The sequence below is a fragment of the Cyprinus carpio genome, chromosome B3 (assembly GCF_018340385.1).
Source record: "Cyprinus carpio isolate SPL01 chromosome B3, ASM1834038v1, whole genome shotgun sequence".
NCBI lineage: Eukaryota > Metazoa > Chordata > Actinopteri > Cypriniformes > Cyprinidae > Cyprinus > Cyprinus carpio.
In genome coordinates, this window is record NC_056599.1 from 29,743,843 (window position 1) to 29,768,170 (window position 24,328).

The 24,328-nt window shown below is 35.6% G+C and overlaps 2 protein-coding genes across 5 annotated transcripts; both read right to left on the bottom strand.

The window, feature by feature from the left end:
- Positions 1-4,268: 4,268 nt before the first annotated feature.
- On the bottom strand, positions 4,269-10,261 carry LOC109076702 (nuclear body protein SP140-like protein). Of its 4 annotated transcripts, none has more exons than XM_042720690.1 (15): positions 9,985-10,261; positions 8,979-9,196; positions 8,533-8,634; positions 8,241-8,374; positions 8,021-8,068; positions 7,878-7,928; positions 7,689-7,719; positions 7,429-7,578; positions 6,719-6,852; positions 5,798-5,866; positions 5,597-5,715; positions 5,416-5,515; positions 5,250-5,297; positions 5,032-5,166; positions 4,269-4,907 (listed from the first exon to the last, which is right to left on the bottom strand). In XM_042720690.1, exons 2-15 carry the CDS (start codon positions 9,181-9,183, stop codon positions 4,827-4,829), a joined length of 1,407 nt encoding a protein of 468 aa, XP_042576624.1. In that variant the 5' UTR covers positions 9,184-9,196; positions 9,985-10,261; the 3' UTR covers positions 4,269-4,826. The 4 variants fall into 4 exon arrangements, with proteins under 4 accessions (XP_042576624.1, XP_042576625.1, XP_042576622.1 ...); XM_042720691.1 differs by having other exon boundaries at positions 5,597-5,712; positions 9,985-10,260; XM_042720688.1 differs by having other exon boundaries at positions 5,416-5,518; positions 9,985-10,260.
- Positions 10,262-17,679: 7,418 nt separating this feature from the next.
- Positions 17,680-23,999, bottom strand: LOC109072370 (deformed epidermal autoregulatory factor 1-like). The gene is made up of 10 exons (XM_042720698.1): positions 23,845-23,999; positions 23,401-23,600; positions 22,990-23,088; positions 22,704-22,855; positions 22,552-22,599; positions 22,294-22,375; positions 22,072-22,170; positions 21,770-21,816; positions 19,141-19,222; positions 17,680-18,920 (listed from the first exon to the last, which is right to left on the bottom strand). Exons 2-10 carry the CDS (start codon positions 23,585-23,587, stop codon positions 18,262-18,264), a joined length of 1,455 nt encoding a protein of 484 aa, XP_042576632.1. The 5' UTR covers positions 23,588-23,600; positions 23,845-23,999; the 3' UTR covers positions 17,680-18,261.
- Positions 24,000-24,328: the final 329 nt, after the last annotated feature.

Sequence of the window (24,328 nt, forward strand, 5' to 3'; positions counted from 1 at the left end):
TGTATCACAAACAGGCACACACATCAACATCAATATTCCTTAGAATATTTCCACTTTTTAATTTGAAATGTGATAAAAAAAAAAAATGTTCATGATGCCTATTAATGGATTAATTAATGTTAACAAACTGAAAATTTTACGGTATTACCATTACCATCAATAAATTGTACTCTCTCTCTCTCTCTCTCTCTCTATATATATATATATATATATATATACACACACACACACACACACACACACATATACACACACACACACACACACACACTCCATATTTTATGTGATATGCTGGAAGTTCCCTATCAGTCAGTCACTTTGGAAGTCACATTGGTGACCAACAAATTGGGAATATTGCTAGAGAAACCAATCTACTTCGAGTGTAAACTAAGCCAGTCAATGCACATTGTCATGCAATATTTGCATCTGACTGCCACGCCTCACAGCACGAGTATACAGTAAATAGGCAGCAGGTGCGATGCGTATTCAACTTTTCGCTTTGGAACCAAGTGGTAGTTTTGTTACTCTCCCCATTACAAGCTTCAGTGTAGGATGAGCAAGCCTCTGTGTGTGGGTGTTACGGCACTGCAGTGGGTTGCTGAATCCTTTGTTGAGTGGGTGCAAACTGGCAAAAGCCAGGGGAAGACTACTTCTGGTAGTCACTTTGGTGGTCTCAGGGTGTTGGTGAAGACTTTGCCTCCAAGGAACCAACCTCCCAGGGACCCTCATCCCACCAGCACTCAACAGTCTGTGGAGATGCTCGAGGAACGTGCTGGACCTTCTCGAGGTGTACCAGCCATATCCTTTGGAGCTCCCCCCGATGATCGGATGTCAATCGCAGCACTGGAGGGTGAGCCAGAGCTCTCTGGGGAGAATAATCCAGCTGTGTTTCCATCTTCTAGGATGGTAGCAATGCCAGAGGTGGACCCTGACATGACGGCTATGCTTGCCCGGGCCACCGAGAGGGTAGGGCTCAAATGGAAACCTCCACCGTCCGTGTCCTAAACTTTCGAGGCTGGATAATAGGTTTCTCTGTGCATTTTTTCCCGGAAGTGCATGAAGAACTTGCCAGTTCAGCTATGTCACCTTTTACTGCCCAAAACCATTCTGGTAGCTTCCCCCCACCAAGTATGTTTTACATAATCAGATTCTGAAAATCAAGTACCTGTAATTAGATTAAATTATATTTTAAAATACTCGTAATCAGACTACAGTTGCTTTTTTATTGATTACATGATAACATATTATTCACAAAACAAAAAGAAATTATTCATAATTTATTGATTCTCCCTAATACCTTTTTTCATCTTACAAATGTTCCTTTCTAAAATATCCTTCCAGTTTTGTGGACATTCACACAAAGACCAGTCATTATTCAGGTGGATGCAATTACACAGAAAACTGAGAGGCCACACAGCATTTGACCACTGGGTTTACAAAAATCCTTTCAGGTTTAAGAAGTGCTTCAACATTGCATCAACAATAAATTAATTTTTATTTATTTACTTTTTAATTTATTTATCACTCAGTGAGTTAACCATGTATTACTAAGTCTTTGGAAGGCTTTTGTCATTGAAACACATGCACAAATTCGCATGATTTCTTATTCACATATAATGTACTTTTTTTTTTTTGTGATTTGAACCTCTTTCTCCTAATATATTAACTTGAAGTCACCCTGAGTTTTTAAAATGAATATTTTAATAATTATGTGTTACATTTGCATTTTTTACAGTTTTCTGATGTTGGTTAATGGTCACATGAAGTGCAGGTAAATAAAAAAAATGTACAAACCCTTTTTTTAGTAAGTGTTGTATTTTGATTGATCACTTTTAAATTATTATAATTTAATTATTAGCTTTTCATTGAACTCACAAACCCCCCTGCAGCTCCTTTACAAACCCCAGTTCGGTAAACCTTGACATAATGTAATGTTTAATGCACATGTGTGGTTTATAACAACGAATGGAATATATTTTCTTACTCTTTGTATTTTTATATCAGTATAACTCACCTTCATGCTCCGTCAGTGAGCTTCTTATAAAACATTGCTGCCCTCTTCAGGTAAAAGCAACATAGCAATTAAACAAGGAGGCTTTATTTCATAGTAACACTCCATTCACTGACTGAGTTTATTGAAACAAAATTACTGGAATTATGAGCTCTGCCTATCAAGTGACTGAAAGTGCTAAATAAATAATGCTCGGCACATAATTTACGAAGGGTAAACTTTCCAGTTCAGGTATGTTCAAAATATTCATCTGAAAAGAAAACAAACCAGGTTAGAAGAGCAAAATGGAGATAGCTTATTGTTTAGTTTAGTTTAGTTTAGTTTAGTTTAGTTTTAAAGACTACCATTAGGTCACAGAATTGAAAAGATATTGTTTCATTCTGGACAAAATGCATTCAAGTACTAAGACACATTACCATCAATTCTTCCTGTTCTCATCTACATGAGACTCTTGAGGTTTGTGCCTTGGCATAACATACTTGTTTTCCAGGACTTGCATGATTCTTTTCCACCAATTTTCTCAAATATATAAGGGGGGACCATTGCTTTGCCACATTTTATGCAGTCCCTCTTTCCTGACAATAAAGTTGAATTTTGATGTGTTAATAAAACAGTTGTGTAAATGATCTACGGATAGTCTAAGTTGAATCATTTTCATCAATTAATTATAAAAATGTATTTGAATGTTAAATAACTGTATATAGGCAAGTGTAACATGTAAGTCATGTTAGAAAACTGTGGTTTTCTGGCAATTGTAACATCTGAAAAATACATTTTGTTAAATTGTTTGTTTTGTAAAATAATTTTTGTTATGAAATTATTTTTTGGGTTAAATGTTTGTTTAAGAGTTTTTTTGTTAATTAGATGAGATTAGGAGAAATTTAGCATTACATAATTTGCTGACCAAAGGATTATGTGCAATGAATGGGTGCCATCAGAATGAAAATGTCTTAAATGATGATTTTGTTTCTTTAAAAAAACAAAGCTTTTCACTTCACATAACATTAATTGATTGATTGAGTCATGTAGATTACTTGTGGATTTTTGTGATGTTTTTATGTTGTTAGAACTGTCATTCTGACGGCACCCATTCACTGCAGAGGATCCATTGGTGAGTAAGAGATGTAATGCTTAATTTCTACAAATCTGTTTCAATGAAGAACATTCATTAGGTCTGAGGGTGAGTACATTTTCAGCATTTTTTCATTTTTGAGTGAGCTATTCCTTTAACCTACTTTGGGTCAATTAAATGCACAAATGTATATGGTACTAATTATTTTAGATGTCAGGAAAAACAAAGTACACATCTCTTTCTTACCTTTTTATAATATGAAGAACCTTCTTTCTCCACAAAGAATCTTTTGTGAAACAGAAAGGTTCTTCAGATGTGAACCTTTCAAAAGATCATTTTAAACTGAAACATTTACTCCTTCATTGTTGTGTGTCATTCAGATATGAATAGCGAATGCCTTTTCAATTCCAAGTGAATTAACCTGAATTGAGGTATAAATGCAGATGCAATTCTCATCTGTAAGTACGGAAGAATTCAAATGAATTGGAACTCAAAGAAATGAATGCAACTGTATTTTAGAAAAGCAATATTTGATGCAAGTTTTGGACGTTGGTGTGGCAAAGCCTTGGAAAAAAGTTTTAAAACACCTGAAATGTGAAGGTTCAAAGGAGAGATGATAAGAATTCCATGGCACTTCTCGTAAAGAGTAGGGATGTAACCCTAGGTGTCCTGGCCAAATTACCGCCACAGGCCCTCCTAATAATCCCCATCCACTTTGCTCTATGACTCTCTCTCCTCTCCACCTGTACAGTAGCTGGTGTGTGATGAGCGCACTGGCGCCGTTGTACTGTGGCTGCCTTGGCATCATCTAGGTGGATGCTGCACACTGGTGGTGATTGAGAAGAGGCCCCTGTATGATTGTAAAGCACTTTGGGTGTACAACAATACACAATAAAGCGCTATATAAAAATGTCTAATTCATTCATTCATTCATTCATTCATTCATTCATTCATTCATTCATTCATTCATTCATAATTACCCTACCCCTTCAAACCATTCTCCTGGCACATACTCTTCATTCATGATGTGTCAATTACACAAAATTAACACAACAAAAATTACATAACAACATGTTTAAAAAAACAAACACTAATAGTAATTATTTAATAATAATTAATTTCTAAATGTAAAATCAAACAATCAAAATACTCAAATTACTGCACACATTTTTTTATATAAAGGTACCCGTTTATTTAAGTTTAAATAAAAGAAGGAAAAAAACAGTAGAACAATAAATGTGAAAAAAATAACAATAATGTTCAGTTAGATTCAGATCTTAGATGTGAAGAGTGTAATTTTTGATGTTGAAATTCATTCTACCTCAGCTTAGAAGAGGCAACTATAATTTGAACATTTATTGATAGTGTCCATAGCTGTCTCTGTTGGGCTTTTAAAACGGCATTGTGTTTCTTTGGCCATGTACACACTGCAGCTAAATTTCCTTGCCAATTCACATTTTAGTGCTTAATGGTGTTGTAAGTAATTCACAGGAGTGACAACTGTGTTATACAACCGAATTAACTCCTGAAAATTCTGCATTTACAAAAATTGCACAATTGTTCAATTCTGAATTTAACAATTAGTTGTTAATGATGATGATTTAAACACATACTGTACCAGAGTTGTGCCTTTCTTCAGTATGCTTAATAGACATCGCTTATAATATGTGGACATAGCAACACTTCAAGAGTGCGCTCTGCAAAACATTACTGACATATTGACAAACAACCTACAGCATGATGTTATAGGAGCTTAAAGATGGTTTCACACTCCCTCTTGAATACTTCCTTCAGCCTTGAGGTCATTCTACTCATGTCACTGCCCTACAGAGATGAGGGGTGGGGGGGAACAAATGTAAAGCTTAGTATATAAAAATAGGATGATAAATGTAAAAGGTGAAGACTATTGTCATTGGTAAACATTACATAAGGTTAAAATGAAACTCACTTCACTGGAAGTGCAACAGTTGTTGAAAATCAGTTCAATATCTGTGACAAACTCCTGTAATGTTTGATAATCATTATTCTCCAACTTCAGCTTCATTCTGTCCAGACCACAAATGTTCTCACTGAATTCTGGAACCTGAACACCAGCAGTTCAGATGTCATATACTTTATATAAATCACATATAAGAGCTGTAAGAGCCAGATGAATATGAGACTTACATCGGTCTTGCTCTCATGTAGCAGGTGTAACAGCAGGTACTGGCAGTGCTAGAAGACAATCAAACAGACATTTAATTGTTAATTGTTTGGTCTATAAAATGAAAGAAACCCCACTGACGGTGGACCCCACTGAATTGCACTGTAAAAAGTTTTACATAAACATCACCAGTGTGTACTGAGAGACTGGACTGCTCAAAACATCCTGGAGGGTCTTTTGATTGGAACCTTCCATATTCTTCATCACACAAAATGTGCAGCTCCACTGGCTTCTGTACACACAAAACACACAGTGTTACACAGTCACATGTTTAGTCTGTGTAATCCAGCATGATTTCTCTCTCTCTCACCCAGGTGAGTCTTCCTGTACAGCTGGTAGGTGACAGAGTGAATGAAAAGCTCGTGGACACTCGTCACAACACACAAGATCTTCCTCAGAGTCACACATGTAACACATGTCATCATTCTGCTGGGACAAGAGTTCGCAGAGGATTTTTAGTTGTCATGTTGATGTTCTGATGTGGCTGTAATTGTAAGTGATGGTGTCTTACTAGGTCCTGATTCAGGTCCTCACAGATCTTACAATCGCAGGTTATCATATGCAGTTCCAAAACTCTTTTCTGAAAAGTATGTGAGAATGAAGTGTCAAATTATTTCAAAGAGTTTAAAATGTGAATTTCATTGGTTTTTCAATTGGTCTTTTTTTTTTTTTTTTTTTTTTTTTTATTTAACAAAAGATTTCATTCAATAAAACAAACAAACAAACAAACAAGAATTAAACTTCAAATTTTCATGTCAGTAAAGTTGATCAGAACCACTTTGAGGAATATGTACCATGTACTACATACATGTGTAACAATTTAATGCAATGGGACAATTTTATATGATACATTTGTATAAACTTCTCTATGAAGATTCTATGAAATAATAAAGAATAATAACCAAAATAATAGATGTGCTGTGATAGTGATACAAAATAATGTCATAATCAATATATTTTCATATCAATCATACCATTGCAGCTTTATCCCTTTTCCAAAAGTAAGCATGCTGTTTAAAATAAAAGTTATGACTGATGCATATTTACAATTAAATCAAAACAATTGGGTTGCTGTATCTTCCGAGGTACATTAATATTTCTAAAATGAACAACTAATATTTCTCTGACATGCGTATAGGTTGATGAATCTATGCCTACACATAAAAAAGCCCTGCCTATGTGCTGACCCGATGATGACCCGCTTTAGAATTCGAACAACAATAGTACCAGATGACTATTATTCTGTTGCACAGAACTGAACTGATGATGATATGGTTTGATCTTTGTCTGACTAGTCAGGTCAAAGGTGTGTTTAAATATTAAATATATTTTTCAATTTTCTACTCCTGAATGTAAAACTGAAAGGTCAAAGTAACATCTTGTTTTTAAAAAAAAATAAAAAATAAAAAAATAAATTAAAAAATCATTTCACCATTATAAGTTTCCCCAGAGGTATCCCATTGGATAAAATGTCTTTTCTCCACATTCCATCTGGCTTGTTTAGTCTGATAAAATCCTCAGGTGTCAGCCAGAAGTCTTTTGTTCTTATGCATCTCCCACAACGCCCTGGAATAACAACACTGAGCCTCTGTATCGAAGTTTAAAAAACTCTTAGAGCTATGAATTAATCCAAAATGTATTTGGGCACTTGCATCACACTTAAAATGTCTAAATGTCATTGCAGTAGATACAAAATATAAACCAAGTGGGACTCCACCAGAGCTTCTCTGTATGTCACTTTTGCTCACGGACTTCTGGTGTTTTGGGTGATTTTTTGTGCAAATACTCCATGAAGTCAGTTCTTCTCAAATTCACACAGTTATCCAGAGTAAACACTGATGGAGTTCATCATATTACCGTGTTCTATTGAACAAATTTACCAATTTTTAAATCTGCAAAATATATCTGTTTTGCCTACTAAATTTAAACAAACCTCATTTTTTTGTGACACATTTTGCTTAAAATATGCATTTGCTAGCTTTCTCAAGAATAAATAACACTTTTTGAGTGATGGTTGAAGTTTGATATTTTGTATTTTCAATGACATCCAGGCATTTTTTGGAGCTACTGTAGCTATAAATGTAAAACATAACTGACTAACACACAATATTACTTATTTTTTAAATATACCCACTCACATACCTGTGGCAAAGCGATTTTTGTATAGGATGCCAGAGCCAGAACCACAGGTGACAGGTAGAATTTGAACTTCAAACATGGTCATGTCAATGATATCTTTATCATCCTCATCAACAATGTCACCATTGTCATCACTGCTCCTGCTGTCTGATTCTACAACAAATTCACAAACAATAAGGAAACAGAAAATAAAGAATACAGAAATAGAAAACGGTTGATATTAATCAGCATATTGTCTAGTTATGGGTGACTGTTATACTGACTGGAGGAGGAGGTGAACCGCTCTCTCTGACACTGCAAAATTAAGAGATGCAGACATGTCAGTGATGGGGAACATGGGAAAAGCTCTCACAACCCTGTTTATCTGAGATTATGTACCCTAAATATCGGGACTGGATTTGTTATTTATTTTTCATTTTTTTTTATGTAAAGTCATCATATCAGGATCTAACCTTTCTTTTTCTGAGTCTATCAGCAACAGGTGAGGAGTTAGGAGAATCAACCTGTACAACAGACAGAGATTTAAAAACATTTTTTATTTCATAAATATGTTTTGTGGTAATTTTGTGCTTTTTGGTAACAAAAACAGTCAAACCTGTTTATTCTGAATCCGGCTTTTCTTAAAGGATGACAGAAGTCCAGCCTATGGATGGAAGATGTGCGAATCTTATCAACCCTGATATATGTTATTGTTCTACTTTAATTAACACTCAAATATTTAGATTTACTAATAACTGAATCATAAAATCAGATCCGTTAAATGCAAACATTGTGCATTTTAGCCATTATTGAATGCTAGATAAAATTTTATGCACCTCTGTGAGTTTCTGGAGTGGAATATTATCACAAAAGATGCTGGTCTTCCATTTTTTGTTTCTCCCTTTTCCTCCAAACCTCTCAAATTCGTTGGGCTTGAACCACTGGTCTTCACTTAAGATGCACTTCTCCACTGAAGACAGATAAATATTTATCTAAAATAATACTGGATTTACTTTTGGACTTGTTTTAGAGGAAGTGTTTTGAACATGTCTAGATGCTCCAGAATTATTTTTGTGACTCTTCACGTTATATTAAACATAACTGCAATCTTTAATCGTCTGGACCTACTGTCATTATATTTCTCCACATGCAGGATGCCGTCTTTATCTCCACATGTGACAGGAAGTTCAGATTTGTTTCCAAATTTTTGTTTCAAATACTGTGTGGAGTCTGAAACAAATATCACAAAAGTCAAACATCACACAGACTTGTTCAATTAAACAAATTTACCAGTTCTATTAAAATACAGATTTGTTTAAAGTTTTTTGTTTCAAATACTGTGTATATATTATATATATATATATATTGTTCAATTAAACAAATTTACCAGTTCTATTAAAATTGTTTTGTCAATTAAATTTAAACAAACCTTCTTTTGGGCATCAATGGAGCTTCAAATTGAACACGTTGCATGCTGAGCTGTGTTAACTCTCTTTAGAATTCATCTAATTGTTTTGTAATGTAATTGCTGAAATGTACTCTACTTTGGAAAGCTCACTTGGAAACTTTGGTACCTTCGGCTTGTCTCTTGTTGGGTGTACAGAGAGATGATGGCCCTTTCTGGTTACATTTACGTTTTTTCAGTTTCCGTTTTTTCCCTTGTTTTGCTTCTGCGCTGTCATTCTCACTCAGACTGTCAGATCCTGTGCTGCTCCCAGGATGCCATTCTGATTCAGATTCTGAGTCAGACGTAATCTCTATGTCCGACTCTCCTTCCATGTCCTGTGGTTCTCTGAAAAACAAGCAATACTGACCGATTATATGCGTTTCATAGAGGAAATTACCATTACTTTGCACGTTTAAACATGATCATGTGAACTTGCTTTGTTTACTGTATGTAATGATGAATAAAATTATGTTACAAAGATGAGCATGATATGAGAAAAGAAACATGAACATGTCTATAGTTTACCAATAAAGGAAATGTTTATATTTACAGTAAGTGAAATAATTTCAATATAAGGGAAAATACAAAAATGGACTGACAGTCATTTTAAAAAGCACAGATTTTAACATTAAAATTTATAATACAACAAATGTAAATATAAATAAATGTGCATTTTAATAAAATAATTGTATTGTTTTAAAATATTAGTATTACATCATTTTACACTATTACATTTATAATTTTTTAATCACTATACTACATGTTGTACAGTATTTGAACTTTCTACAGTGCACATAAATGCTGTAATTGCAAAACTGACATCATATTCTTATTGTACAGTAGCTGCATAAAGCAAACTGAGTCCTTCACGCTGTTTTGTTTGCCAAAAAAACAACAACATAAGAACTAGATAAACTCCATACATTATAATGGGATTGAAATCTAATGAACACTGGAAGCTTCTCTCATACTGAAACAAAACTGAAAGTTACCTCCTGTAGTGTTGTTTTGAAATCTATGTGACAGATAGAAAAAAAAAAAAGAAAAAAATAGAAAAGAAAAGAATAGAAACCACAGACCAGAAAATATTCACAACATCAAACTTGGATTCACTAATTAATTAATGTACTTACCTGTTTCTGTACAATGTCTGTTTCCTCGCTCTACGCACAGGTAATTACGTACATACAAAAACATGGTAACCTCCTTTCCTTTCATATGCTCCACCTAACCACACCTTTCAGCTGGTGTGGCTGCGTCACTGAGGAACTATTCCACTTTATCCTTTAAAAAACATTAATAAAGAAACACCAACTTGCACATCATTCAGAATTCAATTTGGGAATGCTGTTTAAATAACAAGTCATTTTCTGAATTTGAATGGAACCATTGTATTTGAGGAACCAGAAAACTAAAAACTAGAATGACAGAACAACAGACTCTAGTAAAACTCCTCCCACTTATTACACAAGAGAGCGCCTGCAGGGGACTTAGATTTACTGTTTTCCTCAGAAACACACTGACACAGAAACGAAACTGAAATTTAAACTGAAATAAAACCATATCATTGTGGTTCGACTGAATTAATACAAATACAAACAATTATATATTCTCACTATCCTTTCAAACCAGCATATCTCCACACATGATCAAATGTTAAATAATAAAAGCTTAAAAGTTTGGTACAGTACATTCAACTATTGAATATATTGCAATAGTTCTTATATTAAAATCCTAAATAGACATAATTAAAAGAATCTGATTGAGAAATCACAAGGATTAGTTTATATCACACACAAATACAAATAGGTTAGATAAAGTCTGAAATTATAAAATATTAAAGAAAAACATAAATATTAGTACCTCTCAGAAATTCAGTAATAGGCACCGGTAAGACTTTTCAAAGGTAGATAGTTACTGTTCATCTCTAATGAGAAGCAAAAACAAGATGTGAAAGTGACCAAAGGTTTTCAAAGAAATCATAAAAGACAGAGAAGCATCATACAGAACATGAATGGGTGCACATATTAAAAGTAATAAATGCTGGTTTGTTAAAAGGGACAGATGGAAAAAGACATTTATTTTTATACATATAAAAAAACTGGTGGAATTTTTTTTTTTTTTTTTTTTTATTTTAATTTTTGCTTTTGATTTTTAGTTTTATAGGATACCTGTGTCATTTTTATTCTTGGTCTGCATGTTTACACTGGATTTGTTGTCGGACAATGGCCTTGTGTTGCTACTCTGTTTTCCTTCCGATCACACTCTGGCTGTGTCTGATTCATTACTGACTCAGCATTTATCTTCTTTAGGTCTTTGAGGGGCAAATGTTATGTCACATTTAGTTCACTTGATTGATATAGAAAAAAAAATAGATATTGCATAAAATGTTACAAACAGTTGCCATTGATGAAAACAAATACAATAGAAGTCAATGGCTACTGACAACTGTTTGGTTACCTACATTTTTCAAAATATCTTCTTCAGTATCTTTTTTTTTTCACCAGAAGAAAGAAACATACAGGATTGGAACAACCTGAGTGTGAGTAAATGATGGCAGAATTTTCAATCCCTTAATCTACTTGAGAAAATAATTTTAGAGTATGTCAGAATAATATCAGATTTAACAATTTATTATTAGTCATGTAAATCTGTAACATGCCAATAACATGATCAGTTCAGAGATAATCAATGCAAGACATCAAATTCTCAAAGATAATTCTAAGTGTAAAAGATACATATCTGACCTCAGAAAGATATATAATGAGGAGTGTATTATTTGACATGAAATAAAAAAAAAAAAAATGACTTCCAGGTGCCCAGATTCTCTGAGATTAATGTTTGAGGAAGTGTTCCAGAAAATCTTCAGTATCCACTAACCGCTCTCTTTTACAAGTCTTTCAAAGATACAATCTGGGTAGCTTTGAATATTTATTACATCTCATTATAATGTATGTAAGATGCATGATTTTTTTTTTTACTTTTGCAGTCCTGCAAAGACAAGCAATTTGGAGAATGAATGGATGCTGTATATGACTTATTCAAGTCAAGTCAAGTCAAGTCTGCTTTATTGTCAATTCTTCCACATGTACAGTACATACATACAGAGAATCAAAATTGCATTACTCTCAGACCCCCGGTGCATACAGATAACACTAACAGTAGAGCCTAAAAATCTAGATCAAATATCAAAATATAAGATACAACTATACAATAAGGGAATGTAAAAAAGACATTAATAAAAAATAAAAATAAGTTTAAAGTTCAGCGCAAGGCACATGGCAGATTGTAAACCAGTGAACAAACAGTGCAGATAAAAAGATTTTTAGTGCAAAAAAAAGCTTATTCAGTCTGATTAAAGTGACAAAAGGGCTCAAGAGCAGTTATTTTATTTAAACTGACTGATGAGGTGGTAGAATGACGTCAGTTCCATGTGAATGAGGTAGTGAGCAGCCCATGCTGCACAAAGTGACTGGTGCATGTCATCGTAATGTTAGAGGAGGGGGGGTGGAAGGACCTGGAGATGTGGGATCTGGGAGAGGGGGTTTCATAGTTCAGTTGTGCCTGGGGCAGAAGAGGGACAAGGGGGCAGGTTCGGGAGCGAGTTCAGCTTCCTGACAGCCTGATGGATGAAGCTGTCCTTCAGTCTGCTGGTCCTGGCCTGGAGACTCCGCAGTCTCCTCCCTGATGGCAGCAGACTGAAGAAGCTGTGTGACGGGGGAGTGGGATCACCTGCAATGCAGAGGGCTTTGCGAGTGAGACGGATTCCGTAAAATTTCCTGGAGGGAGGGGAGAGAGACACCAATGATCTTCTCAGCTGCTCTCACTATGCGTTGCAGAGTCTTCCGGCAGGACGCGTTGCAGGCGCCATACCACACAGTGATGCAGTTCGTCAGAATGCTCTCGATCGTGCCTCTGTAGAAGGTGCACATGATGGGGGGTGGGGCTCTGGCTCTCCTCAGTTTGCGGAGGAAGTAGAGACGCTGTTCTGATTTCTTGGCCAGTGCTGCGTTGTCGTTGGTCCAGGAGAGGTCCTCTGTGATGTGCACACCCAGGAACTTGGTGCTGCTCACTCTCTCCACAGTCGCACCATTGATGGTCAGAGGAACATGCTGAGTGTGCACTCTCCTGAAGTCAACAACAATCTCCTTCTTTAGTTCAGGGATGCTCAAATCTGGCTCATGAGATCCAATTTCCTGCAGAGTTTAGCTCTAACCCTAATCAAACACACCTAAACATGCTAATCAGTGTCTTCAGGATCATTAGAAAATCACAAGTAGGTGAGTTTGATCAGGGTTGGAGCTAAACTCTGCAGTGGATTGGCTCTCCAGGGCAAGATTTGAGGAAGCCTGATTTAGTTGTTGTTCAACACTTAAAGGAATCATTAATGTCAAGTGCATTTTAATGCTGATTTTAACAATTCAATGCTTGTCGCCAATTATATTTGTCCAAAAAATCCTCTGTTGTGTGGTGTCATTGCGATTATTTAACTGCTTCCAATCAAGGCGGAGCGTCCACGAACTTGATATTGCTTGGTGCTTGATATTTACAACTCTTGATCAGGCTGCCTTTGGCGGGATACCCAGGATAGCCAATGAGAGCGAGCAAGCGTCACCTACTGGATGTTTTGTGCTTCTATAGCCAAAACTTGGCAGCCACAAACTTGCCATGAAACAGAGTACTGAGAAAGAACATCACCCATATTCTATTTTACACTTTATTTTTCAGTGTGGAACAGAACGAATGCAAGGAGAGCTAGCTGACAATGTTTATTGTTCTATATTTATTATTTTTCTCTAGTCAGGTTTGATCTCGCAAGTCTTTGTGAGATCATGTGTCACTGTGAAAACGTTCCTACAAATCAGCAAGCGTGTGGTCTCTCAGTCTCGTCTAATGTGCAGATTCAGAGGATTATAAGGCTAAAAATCGTTTGAAACTGTCTTCATGTCTATGGTCTCCCATGGTTTTAAAATCGGTTATGATTTGAAAATTGTCTAGTGTGGGGCCAGCCTTATTTTCTAATGGATGCTGGAAAACATACTGGGGCTGGTTCAAAGGATATATCTATACTGACTTATGCTTTTCTTGCAGGCAGCTCAGCAATATTTTGCACAGAGCTACTGATGAGAGAATTGAATGCTCATGGATGAAAGATTGATATATTTTTGAAAACTATGGGTCATACAAAAACTGTTTCTAGTTACAAAATCTTTGGACTTTAAATATCTGCACTGAAGAGAGATGCTTATCTGACTTTACTTGATGTTTACTCTTAAAGAACAATCCCAGTCACCAAAAACAACATTCCTAAAATGGAAGACATAAAAAGGTGGTCTTACCTGAAGGATGTGGATTTAACCCAAATAAATGTAAATGCTGGATTACCTATAGGCATGAATGCCCCAAACCTTAGAGCTGTCGAGAATAATTAACAGCAAGGGTACAGGAAAATATGCTGTAAAAAATGCTCCCGGGGTGGGTCATTAGTCGTCCACTAAGTCTTGATATAGATGGGAATGGTTGGGATACACCAACAGCTCAAGTCAACTGAAGCACAACACCTTTTGTTGTTATGCTTGAAAGAGGATATGCAGAAATTGTACCTCAGGATGAGCTGGAACCAGTGAATGGAACATACCACAACATGGACTCTATCACCTTCGTAAAAAGTGAGGTGTTTGATTTTGCAGCCACATTTGATGAAACGTCTTTGAACAAAAAACTGCAAGGTCCAGATTTGACCAATACACTTACAACGGTGATGTGTACTACTCATTAAGGTCCAATTGCTTTCATGACATTTACCAAAACAATGTTCCAGGAAAGGCATACTGTCCATTGTTAGTTCTCTTTATGATAACTTGGGTTTTATGGCACCAGTCATTATTCCTGCAAGGCAAATTTTGCAATAACAATAAATGTCATTTTAAGTATATTTCTGAGGAGTACATAAAAAGTACACTGAAAGTATACTTTTAGTTAAAAAGAAGCATACTATAGCACACTTCAATAAACTTATTTTTCATAAGGGATTGATTCCTGCATAAATGCATTTCAAAGATGTATAGATAATGGAACTAACTTCGTTAGTAATCGTGAACTGCAACAAGATTTGCACTGAACCAAAATTTGAAACTCTCTTGCACAGGATGAAATAAAGGAGTCTTTCAACCCACTGTGTGCGGCCCATCATGATGGAGTCTGGGAGTGCTAAGTGCAAGAAGATGCTTTGTTCTGTGTTGATGCAGCAAGTATTGGTTGACAAATCCTTGCTTACTGTGCTATTTTAAATTATCGTCCAGTTACCCCATCCTCAGACGATTCAACAACCTTGAGGCACTGACCCCGAACCACATTCTTCAGCTAAGAGCCAGTCCTATTTTACCTCCAAGACTCTTCAGAAGGGATGATCTCTACAGTCATAGATGCCGGAAGCAAGTGCAATACATAGTAGACCTGTTTTGAAAAAGATGGAACAAAGAATATCTTGAATTGATGCGAGGGTATTAAAAGTGGAATGAAGTACATTGAAGTTTAAAGAGAGTTTAGATATTTTGTTTACTGTAGAATGTGTGTCTTTCATGCAAATTACCATCTGTCCCCAAAAGGTGCAAACTCTCCACATCTAGGCATTGATCAATGTAAATTCCAATTTTTAGTTACTGTCTTCATTTGGAGGATGTTTGTCTTGGTCTGAGTAATTAAGGAAAATTTGCAAGAGGCTCAGGGCAATTTTGTAGCTAGATGAGCCCATAGTGTGGATTGTGTCCATAGTTTTATATGGCACATGTGATCGTAGGCGGCTGCAGCGCCGATTAAAGTCGGACACAGGGACGTGCAGGGGGGTGGCCCGGTGGCTTTTAGAGTGAAGACTACAGTTCCTGAAGCTCGTTGCATTAACAGGTAGAGACATTAAAATCCACATTACAGTCAACGGATGATTCGCTGAATTAGTAATTTGGTAGTTTGTTTTATGTATTCTGTCGGTAATGATTTGCTCTCAGCCTTCTAACAGTGATAACAACAAAATATTCACGTTCTTAGAATTAGAATGCTTAGTCAAATTATTGTACCCAATCAGATCTAATAAAATAACACAAAATTGTCTGTTGTTGGCACACTTTGTAGACAAAAAATAAAAATAAAAATAAAATGCCTTCACAAAAAAGAAGACAGAGAGAGAAAGAGTGAAGGGAGGCTGCTAAAAGCAATTCAACATTACAAACATGAATTCATAGCTCCAGCAAGCCAGCAGGTAAATAAACATATAGAATATTTAGCAGTTTGTCACACTCTAATTCTTGTAATGTAGTATATTTCCAATTATATTCACTTGTTTTGATACTAGCAATCTATAAGACATATTTTATTAAAACCATATTAATAGTAGGCCTATAAATAGTAAAAAAAAAAAACAGTTCTACATCAGTTGTTTCTTAGTATATAATATATTTATGCTGTAAAATATAAAATTAAATGTCTAATACTTATAGGGGAGAGTGGGGTAAGATAAGCCATTTTTGTACACATGTACAATGAAAGTATCTATCCTATCCTAATGAAAGTATTCCTATCATTTTAAATGATCAGAATGTATCTATCACAAAGGGTTCTAAAAATATGTCTTCTTATAAAAAAGTGTTCCTCAGTTTGCCCCGGGTTTGGGGTAAGTTGACCCGAGTCGAGTCAGTGGGTAACATGCACAATCTGATCTAGGTGTAAAATGACCATCTGACCAAATCTGATTCAATCCCATGTAAAATGAATAATAATTAAAAAACTATATTTCTTTTCATAAAGTTACCTTTAACAACATAAAACCAACCAAATTAAGTTTAAATCTCAATATTTAATTGTTTGCATTTCTGAAACAATATGTTTAACACCAAAGTTGTAGCCTTCCTAAAAACAGACTAAACAGAGAGTTTGTTGGCCATTACTACAGGTGTCTATCAGAGAAGGATTTGGTGCACTTTTACACTGTCCATATAAAAAAAACTACAAATAATATGTATATACGATAAACTAATCCACTAATATCACATTGAAATACCAGTTTATAATTCAGAGATTTAACTTAACTACAGTGCCTTATTGTGGCGTAAGTTAAAATGCTGACACAATTTACTCCACAACATTTGGCTCACTTTGTCCCATAGCTATTTTTTGGAAAAAATAGCTACATATAAACATGGCATAATCTCCTTTCGCTCCACCTAACCACAGCTTGCAGCAGGTGAGCCTTCCTAAGGCATTAAGAATTCAACCTAATCACTTACAAAAATGAAAAATGAAGAGAAACACATATAGAATTTAATTTGGGAATGCTTTTTAAATTACAAGTTAATTTCTGAATTTGACATATAAGGTGGTAAACAGAAAACTAGAAACTAGAAGAAGAATTTGTCAGGAAGAAATGAGAGAACAACAGAACAACTCCTTCCCTTCATTACACCAGAGTGTGAATACAGGGACTTTGATCTACTGTATTTGCTTCAAATACTGTACACACTGACACAGAAATTAAACTGAAATTTAAATTTAATTTAAACTGCTCTATTTTCATGTTGTAATTTTGTTTGTAACTGTAAATGTTTAAGTGATATGCCATTCATGAGCTTTTGCACATTAAATAGAACCTATTATATTTATTGTTGTTACTAATGTAGATATACCAGTAGATACTGTATGTATATGTAGATGCCTCATTAGCGACTGTTTCTATTAGTGGAGAAAGCGTAATGGTCTCTTGTTATTGGGAGTTACTTGATTACATGTCTGTTTAATTGGTTGAAGTGTATGAGTTTTTGTTTTTTGGGGATCTCAGTTGGCATTTAAGAATAGGAATGAATGGGAAGTGCCTTCAGCTGAATCCCACCTGTCACAATATGTCATTGACTTCTTTTATAAAACTTTTTTTTTTTTTTTTTTCAGTTTAAACTAAAACTAGTTTTAACCAAAACTAAAGCATTAGCCAACAGGCTGGCGATTCAATAAATGATAAGCTATTTCCTCAAAAAAAAAAAAAAAAAAAAGCTGTTTATTCAGCATAGTGAAGCCTCTCCTCCATTGACAACCATTCAAAAAAAAAAAAAAAGTTGCAGGCTTGCCTTCTTTGTTCATTCATCATAGTAATCAATGAATATTCAAAGATGGCACAATCCTGCACAGCCAATGATCTGCGAAACCATAGAATAGTGAATGAAGTCAAGTTGACCGTTACAACATGATGGATGCATCTACGTGCTTGAAGTGGACGAAGGGGGCATCTATTCATACCTATGGATACACCTTACATGTATTTTTTTTATTCATAACATCTTAGACCACAGTTCTATTTCTTTCTCTCATCAGTATTGACTATTTTTGTTTAATTTCAGACCTAAGTTTTTCACTCATCATGTTTTTAATCATGTCATTACAACTTCAGTGATTTGCTCCTCCTTGACTGAGGAGTTAATCTGGGGATTTTCAAAATCAGCAGGAATTAGAAAGATATATTGAGGCGGTGTGTCTTGTGACTGTTTTTCCACCAGCTTCTTCAAAGACAAATCAATTGATTTCAGGGTGTTGTTAATGTTATTAAACTGATTTTCCAGACATTTAATTAACTGCATCTGGCCTATCTTCTCAGTCTCTTCAGAAGCAACAGGTTTCTGCCAGTCAGCAGGAGAATCACTGAAGTTCAGCTGAGCTGCTGCTTCATCTGTGGTCTGATCTGCCTCGTCTACAACAGGAGATACTGCAGGTTCTGTAGCATCAGTGGGAGAATCACTGAAGTTCAACTGAGCTGCTGCTTCGTCTGTGGTCTGATCAGTCTCCTCTATGACAGGAGATACTGCAGGTTCTGTAGCATCAGCAGGGGAATCACTGAAGTTCAACTGAGCTGCTGCTTCGTCTGTGGTCTGATCAGTCTCCTCTATGACAGGAGATACTGCAGGTTCTGTAGCATCAGCAGGAGAATCACTGAAGTTCAACTGAGCTGCTGCTTCATCTGTGGTCTGATCTGCCTCATCTATGACAGGAGCTACTGCAGGTTCTGTAGCATCAGTGGGATGAGCAGGTGAGTCTTGGTTTGGGGAATATAGTCAAAGATAGTGAATTAAAACATTTCATTTAATTTTGGTATCACTCGCTTAAATAAGAATATTTAATGGTCATCCTATTCTAACCAACCCACTTAGTTCAACACTGATCCTTCATAGTCGAATAAAAATCAATCAATTCTAAAAAGTCTCATATTAAGAGAAATTAATCATGATAGAATGAAATAACTGATCTCAACAAACCTGTATCATTCCCAGTAGATTCTATATGTTCTGTGATCTTTTTAATGATAGTTTCAGTTAAATTTACAGGTTCCCTCCTGTTCTGTGGTGAAAAGAAATGATAAGATTTAAGTAATGCTTTCTGTTTGTCTGCTAAAAGGGGATATGTGAGAAATAATACATATCCATGAATACATGAAATAATGAGGGGATGTTAAAAAAAAAAGTCACACATACACACACATACTGTATACATGAAAAAATACAATATTTTAAAATACAGTATGTTAAAATGTAATTTATTCCTGTAATGGCAGAGACTCCAGTCTTCAGTGTCACATGATCCTTCAAAAATCATTTTAATATTCTGATTTGGTGCTCAAGAAACATTTCTTCTTATTATTATTATCAGTCATCAATGATTGTGTAAATCAGGGGTTGGCTACCTATGGCACTCATGGAAATGTTGGCTCCCAGAGGGATAATCACTGGCACATGAGCCATAGGAAAAAATGCATACCGACGTACATTTTGAGGTAATCATTCCTCATATTCACACAGCCTGTTAAAGGGATAGTTCACCCAAAAATCAAAATTATGTCATTAATGACTCACCCTCATGTCGTTCCAAACCCGTGAGACCTCCGTTCACCTTCGGAACACAGTATAAGATATTTTAGATTTAGTCCGAGAGCTTTCTGTCCCTCCATTGAGAATGTATGTACGGTATACTGTCCACGTCCAGAAAGGTATAAAAACATCTTCAAAGTAGTCCATGTGACGTCAGAGGGTCCGTTAGAATTTTTTGAAGCATCGAAAATACATTTTGGTCCAAAAATATCAAAAACTACTACGACTTTATTCAGCATTGACTTCTCTCCCCGGGTCTGTTTATGAGCGCGTTCACAGCACATCCGGTTCGCGAACGAATCACTCGATGTAACCGGATCTTCTTGAACCAGTTCACCAAATCGAACTGAATCGTTTGAAACGGTTCGCGTCAACAATAAGCATTAATCCACAAATGACTTAAGCTGTTAACTTTTTTAACATGGCTGACACTCCCTCTGAGTTCAAATAAACCAATATCCCGGAGTAATTCATTTACTCAAACAGTACACTGACTGAACCGAGCCAGATAACGAACGAAACATTGACTCGTTCTCGAGTCAAGAACCGTTTGCATCGTTTTTCGGATCACCGGTAGTTGATGGGAAGTTCTGTTCTTCTCCGCGAACCGGTTCTTTCGGACAGTTTGATTCAATAAACCGGTTGCCGAAAACGGTTCACCAGTTCTTTTGCTAATGTTGTGCGCTCGACGTATGACTTCATTGGCGATGATTGCCCCTTGATTCAAGCCTTCGGTTTACCCGCGCTCATAACATTAGCACAGACTCAGTTCAGAATCAATCACCAAAAGAACCAGTTCAGTTCAGACGCGCTGTGTGTCAGTCTGCTTCACGTATGCCCAGTATCATCAGCTCCTCGGTTCTCGAATCGGACGCGTCCGACTGTAACGGTTCTTGAGTCGAGAATGAGTCAATGTTTCGTTCGTTATCTGGCTCGGTTCAGTCAGTGTACTGTTTGAGTAAATGAATTACTCCGGGATCTTGATTTATTTGAACTCAGAGGGAGTGTCAGCCATGTTAAAAAAGTTAAACAGCTTAAGTCATTTGTGGATTAATGCTTATTGTTTGACGCGAACCGTTTCAAACGATTCGTTTGATTTGGTGAACTGGTTCAAGAAGATCCGGTTACATCGAGTGATTCGTTCGCGAACCGGATGTGCTGTGAACGGCTCATAACAGACCCGGGAGAGAAGTCAATGCTGAATAAAGTCGTAGTTTTTGATATTTTTTGACCAAAATGTATTTTCGATGCTTCAAAAAATTCTAACGGACCCCTCTGATGTCACTTGGACTACTTTTGAAGATGTTTTTTATTACCTTTCTGGACGTGGACAGTATACGTATATACATTCTCAATGGAGGGACAAGAAAGCTCTCCGACTAAATCTAAAATATCTTAAACTGTGTTCCGAAGATGAACGGAGGTATCACGGGTTTGGAACGACATGAGGGTGAGTCATTAATGACATAATTTTGATTTTTGGGTGAACTATCCCTTTAAGAGCTATAAATATTAATGAAGTGTGAGAATTAACCCGTGCTAGTCTAGAGATGTGTGTGTGTGTGTGGATCTGTTTGACTGTTTGCTTGAGTGATGTGAAGATTTTGAGTTTAATAACAATGCTGCTTATTTAGATGCTAAAATAAACTTTTAGGATTTTGAAAAGTTTAAAAAAATTAAAAAATGCTTCAGAAATATTTAAAGTTCAAAAAAGGTCTGAAAGGTTGCTGACCCCTTTTGTAAACCATTTCTTTGATGAATAGAAAGTTCAAAAGAACAGCATTGATTTCAATTAGAAATTATTTGTAAGATTATAAAGGGTTTTTTTCACTCATCAATTTAATTCATCCTTGCTGAATAAAAGTCTTTAAAAAATATCTTACTGACCACAAACTTCTGAATAGCAGTGTATATTCCTTTATCCCTCATATGTCAATACTTATATTTCAATATTCTATTAAAATTTATCAGTAAGTGCATGCACATTGCTCAGTGGGTATCTCAACCCATCGAATCTCACCAGTTTGACTCTTTCAGCAACAGATATGGACTCATCTGAAGAACTGTCTGTATGGGGCAGAAAACAATTACTTTTTTTTCAGATGAACAGGTGATAATCAGTAAATGGTGTGAAAGTGAATCAACAATGGTGAAATTAGCAGTTATGTGCTGTAAATATAGCAACTTGCTGCATACAGAGTTTGTACTATTTGTGCACAATTATTTTTGAAAAATAAATTTTACAGCTTTGCACTCCACTGAACTTGTAAGCTTAGAAAATGTCTGGATGAATTTGCAATGTAAATGATCACCCAAACCTACCCAGCTGAACTGTTCCCTTCAGCACTGTGTCTTCTTCATTTCCACACACAGGTATTTCATTTCTATTTCTGTGATTGTTTTCCTTACTGCCAGTGAAATCTAATTGTAGAAAAGTCCCAACTTTTATTAGGTTTAAATGTTTTGACTGTAAAGAAGTCATAGCCTATATGCTCAACTAAACATAGACCTCTTAAAGAGTTAATAAAGACGCAATTTTCTTACGTTTTGTATGGTTAGGTGTCTTTCTTCTTGTCACATTTCGCTGAGATGATGAGTCTGCACCACATCTATCTGTCTGTGTCACCTATAAATAAAAAATATGAACATATCTGAGTAATTCTGCATCATGATTAATCAATGGTATACTAATGTTAAAATGAATCTTTAAAAAGAAAACAAAGTACTGAATAGATTACAATTAATATTTTCATGAAACACATGCTTGTGAGTTTGCTAATTCATTTGCAGTGGTTGAAATACCTGTCTAGATGACTTCCTCGGATATCCATACTGTGGCAGACACCTATTCTAAGATGGTTGCATTATAATAAGATTTACTTAAATCATATGAGGACCAGTAGGAAAATAAAAAATAACATTCAAGCCTTTCACTGTCTGCACACAGTACATACTTGTATGAGTTTCTCTAATGGCACTTGTTGAAGGCCATTTGATGACTTGTAATAGATGCTACTCTTCCACTTCTTGTTATTCCCCTTTCCTCCAAACTTCTCAAACTGTCTGGGTGTAATCCATTTCCCTTTATATGAAACGCACTTCTCTCCTAAGACAGGGAAACATAAAGAACATATGAATAAGGAGCATATAATTAAAACAGTACATGTCTTTCTAAAACTAAATTTGCATTTCAGTTTCTTTCTGACAATAAGAAAAAATGGCCATAATCTCGAAACTTACCATTCTCATATCTTTTTTTGTATATAAGACCAGTGATTTTTCCACAACAGACGGGAAGTTTTGTCTTATTTCTGGCCTCCTGAAAGATTTCGTCCAGGTCTAGACATTAAAAAGGAAAGGATTCTGTAATTACGAGCTATCAGACTTGTATTGATTTTCCCTGTTCTTCGCTTGGTTTTTTATTTATGTTTTCTTATCACACACCTTTCGTACACAAGAGATGATCAAAATGTAATTCTCTGCTAAATTAAACTCAACTTCACCTTGATTTATAAAAATGCCAAAGATGTGCTTTAATGTAGTCTTTAGAAGTATAAAAAACACTTTGTCTGAAGTTTTACAGACCGCTTCAAGAATTAAAACTGATTATTACTTTTTTTTCTCAATATATAATTCTCCACCCCTGCTTACCTGGACTGCTTTTACTTCTATTTTTTTTCTTCTTGTTGGAATATGCTCCTTTCTCCTTGCCATCGTGTTCCCTAATCTTTCTTTTTCCTCCTTGTTTTCCTTTACTTTTTTCCATTTCACTCATCCAGTCAGATCCCGAAGAGCTGTCCGAATCCTGCTCTGAATCTATGGTTGATTTACCATCCATCTCCCGTGGGTATCTAAAGGACAGTCATCATTTAGTTGTGGATATTTAGAATTGGTTGTATTAGGCGAAATAGATACACACTTGTGAACAGAATGAATGATTCTTTCAGTTCACACCATTCAGATAAATCCATGCAATTTTCCTATTAAACTGTTAAGAGAAGATCATGTGCACAAATGCCTTTCATCAAAAACATTCACTATGTCATAAAATATATATCTCTGAGCATAATTAATGGAAGGACAAGATGACCTTACCTGTATAACACAGAAATGAACCTGGCTGCACTTCAAACTACTACTACACTAAAGAGAAACTAAATGAAACACTGCTATCAGACTGGATTCTCTACTCTGGTGTTCCAGAAGTAACGTCTATCACAACAACACTGACGACACAGAAACACGCTCCTAGGACTCTTTGTCTTTGCATTAAAGAAAAGAAACTGGAAATGAAATATTCAGAAAAAGAGATCTGTCAACATTTGTTTTTTACCTGACCACACCTGTCTTCTTACAGTAGCTCTGCATTCCTGATGAGTCACTTCATTTGTAACAACAATCCACACATAAAAAGTACTTTTAAAAATAATTAAATGAACATTAATATAAAACTAATACATATAATTAAACACACACACACACACACACACACACACACACACACACACATACACACACATATATAAACACACACACATACTTGCATTTGTGGTTTAAGGGGACTCTCCATAGGCATAAT